General features: G+C 40.2%; 2 protein-coding genes across 3 annotated transcripts in view; both read right to left on the reverse strand.

Annotated features, from left to right (window-relative positions):
* The window catches only part of wnk4b (WNK lysine deficient protein kinase 4b), a 42,648-nt gene extending 38,467 nt beyond the window's left edge, over window positions 1–4,181 (reverse strand). For both annotated transcript variants that reach the window (XM_079456101.1, XM_079456100.1), the window contains exon 1: window positions 3,151–4,181. In XM_079456101.1, the coding sequence (XP_079312227.1) occupies window positions 3,151–3,765 (615 nt within the window). In that variant the 5' untranslated portion in view covers window positions 3,766–4,181. The remainder of the gene's footprint in view (window positions 1–3,150) is intronic.
* A 710-nt stretch (window positions 4,182–4,891) lies between these two features.
* coa3b (cytochrome C oxidase assembly factor 3b) lies at window positions 4,892–8,477 on the reverse strand. The gene is made up of 2 exons (XM_079455838.1): window positions 8,293–8,477; window positions 4,892–8,121 (listed from the first exon to the last, which is right to left on the reverse strand). Exons 1-2 carry the CDS (start codon window positions 8,453–8,455, stop codon window positions 8,015–8,017), a joined length of 270 nt encoding a protein of 89 aa, XP_079311964.1. The 5' UTR covers window positions 8,456–8,477; the 3' UTR covers window positions 4,892–8,014.
* Window positions 8,478–8,586: the final 109 nt, after the last annotated feature.

Genomic DNA, 8,586 nt, shown 5'->3' on the forward strand with positions numbered 1-8,586 from the left:
TCAAATAAAACTGGATCAAACATTTTCCAATTAAATATATTATATAATATATATACAAATATATTTTGTACTTTGACATAATGCCATAGAGGAAACCTTTTTTATAACCCAAGGTTCTTTATAGTGAAAAAAGGAAAATGGATAATTGCGGACTTTTGTTCCATTTATATCAGTCTAATTTTATCACAAAGAACAAAACTGAGCACAACTGGGATCAACTCGGTTACATTTGCAGCTATTTGAAATGTAATTTCACACATGGTTCAGCTTTGAATACGTTAAATTAACTGGCCTGCAGAACTGGCTGGATACGAACACACCACAGACCATCTCTTACACACTTAGACTTACTCCTGCTCCCTCCAGGTCCAATAGCCTCCTACCGTTTGACCTGTCAATTAAAATCTCTCTCTATCCTGTCCCACCACTTGACAGACGGACATATGAGCCCTGCCGTTTCAACCCCTTTCCCCTCTGGAGGGGATACAATATCAGACCTCACAGCTGGGTCACGTGCCTTGAATTACACAACTATACTGTCTGTCATACCCGCAGCACGCTGTCTTTCAAATTAGTGAGAAACAGAAACAAGACGAAGAGATAGACATGAATGTAAACATTATTAGACTCGACGTGTACGTGATCAATAATAAAGTGCATGTTTAATCGATTTAAATAAAAAAGTTGTATTTCATTTGTAGAATAATTCCTATTGCTGTATGCTAGATACACTGTTTCGGGGCGCAAACATGTACTGAGTATGACACCAGGTCTTATCCTTGATCTGCCTTCACGTCAGCCATCTAGAAAGAGAGATTATTGAGAGAGACTTCAGTCAATCCTATTAGCTGTGTTAAGTCTCACAGAAAAGCTTGTCTTATTTCTAATAAAGCAAGTGATCACAATCCATTATCGCCATAGTAGCTTTCTTCTATGTAATAGCCGTTTATTAAAGCAATAAAGCGGGCCTTTTCTCCTTTTAAAAGGATTAGCTCGATGAGAGATCCACGGGCAACAAAATGCACATTCTGAGCTGATCGACAATAAACTGAAGAATAAAGAAATGGATTTCTCAGATAAACAGTGTGGGGGAAATAGCGGGTGAATATATGGTGGCTGGCAGTCTGAGAGTCACAAAACCCTTAATGTGTCCATTCACAGGATTAACAACACAATCTTTTACAATATACTTGCATGGAATATTTTACTATAAGACAGTACATTAAGTACAACGATAAACAGCTAACTAGCACAGGCTGACAGTTCATCAAGAACTGCTTTTTTCCATGTAAAGTGCTGCTGACGGTGAATGGCGTCAGAATTATGCACCTGTGCTGTGATGAGTGATGTTGAAGAAACACATTGTGCTCTAGTTGTTCACGTTGAGCACAGCGTTAAGCCACACTTAAAAATGCTATCATGCCAAATGTGATTGAATTTATGAATGATAAAACAGAAATAAAAAATGAAATACAGATATACTCCATTTAGAAAAAAGGTATTTTGCCACCTGTCAAACATTAGCAGAGCAAGTAATGAATAAAATAAAGACTTTCGATACAAAGAAATTTGAGAAATTACACTTCTGAGAAAAACGCCAGCATTATTTATTTGATTCTATTATGATTATGATTCTAGTATTGATATTGGATTAGGACCCTTTATCAAGTTAACCCCAAGTAGATTAGAAAGGATCTGTGTCACATGTAGACAACTATATTTCTGGCCACTTGCAAAAGCATGTGTGTGTTTTGTTACATTTCCACTTTCCACTGAGAAAGTGATGGTTTACACAAAAATGAAACCTTTTTTTTATTTCCTCACCCTCATTTCAAACATTTGTTTTCTTCTGCACACAAAAAAAATATATTGTGGAGAATGTTGGTCACCAAACAACACAGCCCCTACTGACTTCCATTGTCTGGACACAAAACCACTGAGACATTTCTCCAAATATCTTCTGTTGTGTCGTAAGGTTTTGAATGGTTGTGAATTATCTCTTTAAAGACAAACATCTATGACCCCAGCAGTCTGCCTACTATCTCCTTTTAGAATCTACCTCGTGACCTCTTTCCTTGCACCAAGAGGTCACCTGGGAGAAGCACCGGTCCAGTGCCCATAACTCAGGTTACCTGGGCTTGTGGACATAACAGCCAACATTCCCCAAAGAAGCTGTCAGCACAAGAACCGCAAGTTCCACCAATTCTAATATAGTGTATCACGAGGGTAGTAAATCAAGCAGCTTTCACCACCAGTTAATAAAACCGGCATTAGCTTTCCGTCTGTACCTGTCCTTTACCCCTCCTTACATAATCTAAGTATATTATCTGGATGGACATTGAGTCTGATATTTGTTGTCTGCTTTGGGTGACACTGCTGTCTTTGGATTTTTGTCAATGTAAAGGATGATAAATGCAGATGATATGAGTGATACTCTCTAATAATGTTAATTCACCTTGACAACTGATCCTGCCAGCTTCACACGCTTGATTCTGATTTTACTCATACAGATTTAACAACACAGAAATAACTTCAAAAGCTCAGTTGTCCAAAACAAAAAAGAACAGGTTAATCTCTATATTTAACACTGACAGCAAATCGTAAACCTTCAGCCGGCCATTCTCGTCTCCATAAATCAACCTGTTGACTTCACACAAGATGTAAGTGGAGCAGATCTTCAGATAGTCGAATAAATGCCATACTGTCTGTGTGTCACCTGTATGACCCGACCTTTATCGTACTGTGACATCACATACTAGTAATAGTGGTGGAAATGTTACTATAGTATTCAATGATGTGCATTTGATAACTAAAAGTGAGATAGGGCATTCATTCATTGTAGTCTTGAGACATCAGTCATGCAGACGACGCAAACACATTCCCCATGTTTTCAACATGCCCCTTCCTTCCTCATTCTCTTCGTCATCGCCATGACATCATCATGAAATTGCATTGGCTGACCTGGTGACCCCTAGAGAGTGATCTGAGTGATTCGGAAACAAGTTAAACTAAAATACAAAGACTAAGAAACCTTCAGGCAACTTATTTACTTCCATTTCGTAATTCTTTGACACAAACATCATAAAAGTAGACACTCTTACATACGGGGATTTATGTCTAGTGCACAGGTGCATCGTTTGGGCTGTTTACCTGCAGTTCACACCAAGCCACCTCAACGGTGGTCTCCGTATCCAAACCCTTATAGACGGTTTTAAAGGAGCCCCTTCCGATCTCAATGTTGAATTTAAGAAACCTCCCGTCCGGCGACGTGGCCACAGCTTGGGTCTCGACTTCATCCTTTTCCTCCTGCTTACGTTTACTCTCAAACAGCGTCCGCGACAAGTCAAGCTTCTTCTGCGCGCTCTCGTCGTCCGATTCCGAACTCGTATCGATCACGCGCGCGCCACCGGGCTCCTCCGCGGTCCATGTCTTTGCCGGTGGCGGGTCCGAGTCCTGGGTCGCAGGCGGTGAGCTGGAGTCCGGTGATAGCGGAGGAGTGGAGTCGGTCTTCTTCTCTTCAGTAGCGCTCTCAGACACGATGTTGTCGGCTGACCACGAGAGCGTTTTCGTGAGAGGCGCGATGCTCTCCGGAGGCTCTATATCCATAGTGTGCAGTTTGCTCGACCTGTAGGCGTTTCGCTTGGAGTTCGCCGAGTGTCTCCTGCGTCTCGGCGGCAGGCGCGCAGGGAAGAACGAGTCCGCGTCGAACCCGGCAGGTAACTTTGGGAAGCCGAGACCAGCCATGTCAACTTCAGCCTGTGACATTGTAGTCTACTATATATTTTCGCTGTTTAGAAGTGTAACAGCCGGTTCGGTTACTGCATTACAGCTGTGCGGCGCACGTCAATAACAATAAAAAGTACATCTAAACAACGCAACATGCACGCGCTCTCCAAGAGCTGGTTGACGTCAAGTAAACCGAAGAAAAGCGCAAAATAAATAAGATTTCGAGCGCAACGTGCGAAAATCTGAAACGATTGACAAAGATTGTTCGTTTAGCTGTTATAAACCATAATAGCAAATCAAACGCGGGATTCAAAACGTTTAAAATAATCTCGGTCGTACGGTGACGTTCTCGCGTAATGATGCAGAATGTTGTGGTTTGACTCTCGAGCGTGTCCACGGAGCGCACGGAGCGCACGCAGCGTCTGAGCGCAAGTGTAGTGTGTGATACTCTGCCGCTGACTGTTGCTCCTCCCTGTGGAAAAACACCTCAGTACTCGCGGTTATTAATCGGAAAGGGACCACTTACGTGGTATTACGCTTCAGGTCTCAAACAGATACACAAGCTGTCTATTGCTTAGGTAACTTTGAATTTCCTCACACGGAGCACATGTTGCAAGACACTGGGGTTCGTTGCGGAGTCAATAACTTTAGAAGGGAAGGTCATCTTTGATATCATCAAACAGTAGATTCAAGAACTTCGGCCTGTACATCACCTCTCAGAGTTATTTGCATTGTGCTGATTTGTCATTCTCTACCTCATAACTTGCACACCATTGATGTCTTGAAAGAAACAGTTCACCTTCAACATGACACATGTTGTTTCTCGGTAAACAAACGAAGATATTTAGAAAAAGGCTGGTAACAGAAAACCGCGGGTCCCCATTGACGTGCAATGGTTTTGTGTTCATAGGTCGATGGGGACCTACAGTTTTTGGTTACCAGCTTTTTTCCAGATATCTTCTTTTGTGTTCTGAAGAAGAAAGTCAGTCATACGGGTTTGAAATGACAAGAGGGTGTGACACGTGGACTTCAATGGTGTGCAAGTTATGAGGTAGAGAATGACAAATCAGCTCAATGCAAATAACTATGAGAGGCGATGTATACGGTTCTTAAATAGACTAAAAATAACAACACGGCGAGCAACTGATGACAGAATTTTCATTTTGAAGGTGAAGCATTACTTTTATGTATATACACATAGGTACAGACAGATGCATGAAGTAGATATGCTATTGCTAACAGCATTTTATTGGCTCAGCACGTGAAAATATGCACCATGACAATACAGTTGAATCTAAAACAACTGATAAACTGTTTATCTTTTCTGTTGTAATGCATTATGTAATGCTTGCTAATGAAATCACGTGACCTCATATTAAACATTTGGGAGAGGCCCAAATGTAATCATTTAAGAATGACGGGTGTGGTACATGCCCCCTTAACGCCTGCGGCTGTCACGGCCCTGTGATTATGTTTCAATATGTAAAAATAATAGTAACTAATAATAACTGATCAGCTGATAGTGATTCCGATGAGCAACATTATAGCTGTACAAACATACATCTGGCCAATGGACAAACTTAGCAAAACACAGCAGCACTAGTTACCGTTTTATCTAAGTTAAGACATAAACACATTTAATAGAGGAACAGATAGGGTATTAAACAGTCAATTTGGCAGGTTGACAATAATATATTTTTTTGTTCTGTTTAACACATAATGAGATATTTCGAAGTTAGGAAAACTCCTAAGTCCTCGGGCACCTTTGACTACCATTTAATTCTTCCTACGGTGGAAATCAATGATGTCCTAGAACTGAAAATTACTAACATCCTTCCAAATATCTTTTTCTGTGATCATTGGAACAAAGTTATTTATACGGGTATAAAATTACATAAGGGTGCGGATTTTTGGGTGAATTATCCCTTTAAGCCATTTATCAGCACAACATCACAACAGCTATTTTGAGTCTCGGTTTGTTATTCTTTCTTTGTAAAAGAATCTTCTCCGTAGATTAGTAGCAATGAGCTGATGCTCAATGGAACACATAAGGACCCGTATGTCCTCCACTGATGCTCAATCGAACATATAAGGACCCATATGTCCTCCAAAAATTCTGTCATCATTTTTCACCCTCATGTCATTCAAAATCTGCATATGACTTTATCTTCTGCGTAACACAAAAGAAGATGTTTTGTAAAATTGTCTCAGTGGTTTCGTGCCCAATGGAAATCAATGAACACCAAAGTTGTTTATGAACATGCATTGAAATATCTGCTGTTGTTTTCTGCAGAAGGTAAACAGGTTTGGAATGATGAAAGTATTTTCTTGTTTGGGTGAACTATCCCTTTACAGCTTAACTGCACAAGCATGTCATCTGTTTCTGAGTGTGTTTCTGTTGGCTTAAGAACTCAAAAGGATTAACTTGTCTGCCAATGGGCCACTAGAGGGTTTTATACTAATTCAGACAACAGTTGGGGCATTTAATAATACAGAAGACTTACAGTATAACAATGCTAGATTGTGTCTTATTTTATCTTGGTCTTGAAATAAACAGTTACATAACGCTGCAGAGCTAACAAAAGATATGTTAGATGCACCCCAAACTGACAGTAAATGACTGTTATGTGTCCAAAAAAAGATAAAGGGGATATGAACTAGGGCTGCTCGATTATGATAAAAATCATAATCACCATTATTTTGGCCAATATCCCGATTATTTAACACAATTACTCATTAACCTTTAAAACAACATTTTAAAAAACTTTGCTTTTAAACTCTGAATTTAACTGAAAAATAAATGTAAAGGAATAGTGCCACTGAACCACTGTAAAGAGAAGCTGTGGATTTATACTACAAGAGAGGATCCTTGACAAATGGAATGCGGCACAATAATTGTTTACTTCGATTATTTTGTTTTTGTAATTGATGAAGGCTGAAAATGACCATTACGATTTATTTTCGATTTATTGCACAGCCCTAATATGAAGCACAGACCTAATACGAAGGCTGTTTAATGTATATTATCATCATGAAGCTATAGAAACGTTTGTGTTGAGGAGATGGAGTCTCGCCCCCAAAGCATGACACAGCATTGCTGGTGCCTGAGGGTCTAAAAGCCCCATCTTACACATGCTCACCAGAGGGACTCTTATCATTCTGAACACATTGCCTCCCCCTGAGAAGCTAGGCCTCTCTGTATTTATCCTCCACTAATCACATTCACCCATGTAAAACTTTAGCAAAATCTTACACGAAGAACAGCATGGTACAATATATAAACACGTAGCAGAAATGGGTGACGTGAGCGAGGTGATGACTGTCGCGATCTGGAGGCCCCATAGCTTTTTCCCTCCTGTTATCTCTGTGTGCTTGCTGTTGCACGAGGGACTCTACAGAATAACACGGGGTTAAGTTTAGGTTCTTAAAGTGAGCCTCCAAGGCAGATATTTCGAGCCACAGTACTATAACATTTGCATCCCTTACATGCAGAGAAGCATATTGCAAAGTCTAACATTTGGTTAATTTAAAGAGAATAATATTACAATGTTTCATTATGACGTCATTCAGTATTATTTTTGCACCTGGATTTCCCCGATACGGATTCTCAGCTGAGCAACTTTTCATATTATCTGTATATTTCTATTTGATTTGTTAAGAAAACAGTGTGCCTTGATGGAGCAGTGTGTGTGCACAAACTAGTCTTCTTATGTGACGTCACACACCGCCACCTAGCGGTATTGTGATAGAAACACAAGCGCACCGCTCCGACCAAGAACGGACTTTTTTACAAGGACGTTAAAAAAACGACTTGCACATTTCCAAAACAATCCACATCGACGCAAAGTAACGCCACACGATGTCATAATTTTTGCTAAATCTGCTACTGTACTACAGTTTAACAATGGGCGATTTTACTAGGCGCCTCATTTTCTTATAGTAACGTTACATGTTACTCAATTCAATGCTCGTTTGAAGACTACAAGTAACGTGTAACGAACAGGTTACAAGGAAGTTACAAAAGAATATTTCATATACAAGACATTTTTTATATTATGACTCGTTTATATTATTTATTATTTAATAATATCGACAGTTCCTTTATGAAACAACATGCACATTTTTAACAGTTCACTGTTCTGTCATTTCATTCATTGTTCATATTGTTTATAAAATAAACATAGCAAATACAAGACGCAAATGCAACAAAAGAACTGGACAGATGACCTGACAAAACCAATCCTTTTATAAGTCCATTAAGTGAAAGGCAGAACGACAGATACGAGGGTCAAGAGTTTGCCCCTGTCCGGGGCCCTTTCATGATGACGATCTTTGCCTCACCGTCGATCTCATCCATGATTTTCTCCTGTTTCACCGAGAGAATGGTGTAGCTGACTGATGGAGGGATGTTGAAGTTAAGGACACCATTGTTATGGAGAGAATGAATGTAAAACACACAAAATATATACACGTATTATCAGTAACGTTATTAGTATAACATATATTGAACATCAACATGTTATTGTGTAACCGAGCTATTATGTCGTTAAGGTCATGAAAGGATACACAAACCCACCACAAAAGCTCCGATAGCAAGTCCTGTGATCGCATTACGACTTCGGAGCTGTTTTGAGCGCTTCTTCCAGTGCTCGAGCTCCATCTGTCTCTGGACGAGTTGCTTTTGAGCAGGCGTGAGAGGTCTTCGCGTCTCGGGAGTCTTGCCCTCCATGCTTGTTCCGCGAACTGCTCTGTGACGTAGCTTACGTAGGATACGTGACTACGTAACAGATGCCGCGTGTGCATATGGCAACCAGCAGGCGTCGCACGGGTGATCACATAGGCTTTGTGTTACTAGACATA

This window comes from Barbatula barbatula (assembly GCF_947034865.1).
Source record: "Barbatula barbatula genome assembly, chromosome: 5".
Classification (NCBI taxonomy): Eukaryota; Metazoa; Chordata; class Actinopteri; order Cypriniformes; family Nemacheilidae; genus Barbatula; species Barbatula barbatula.

Bases quoted from the DNA above. Each gene is read 5' to 3' on its own strand.
- coa3b (XM_079455838.1), bottom strand. From the start codon at position 8,455: ATGGAGGGCAAGACTCCCGAGACGCGAAGACCTCTCACGCCTGCTCAA. The intron at 8,122-8,292 runs GTATCCTTTCAT...TCCCTCCATCAG, and splicing joins AGCTTTTGTGGTGGGTTTGT to TCAGCTACACCATTCTCTCG.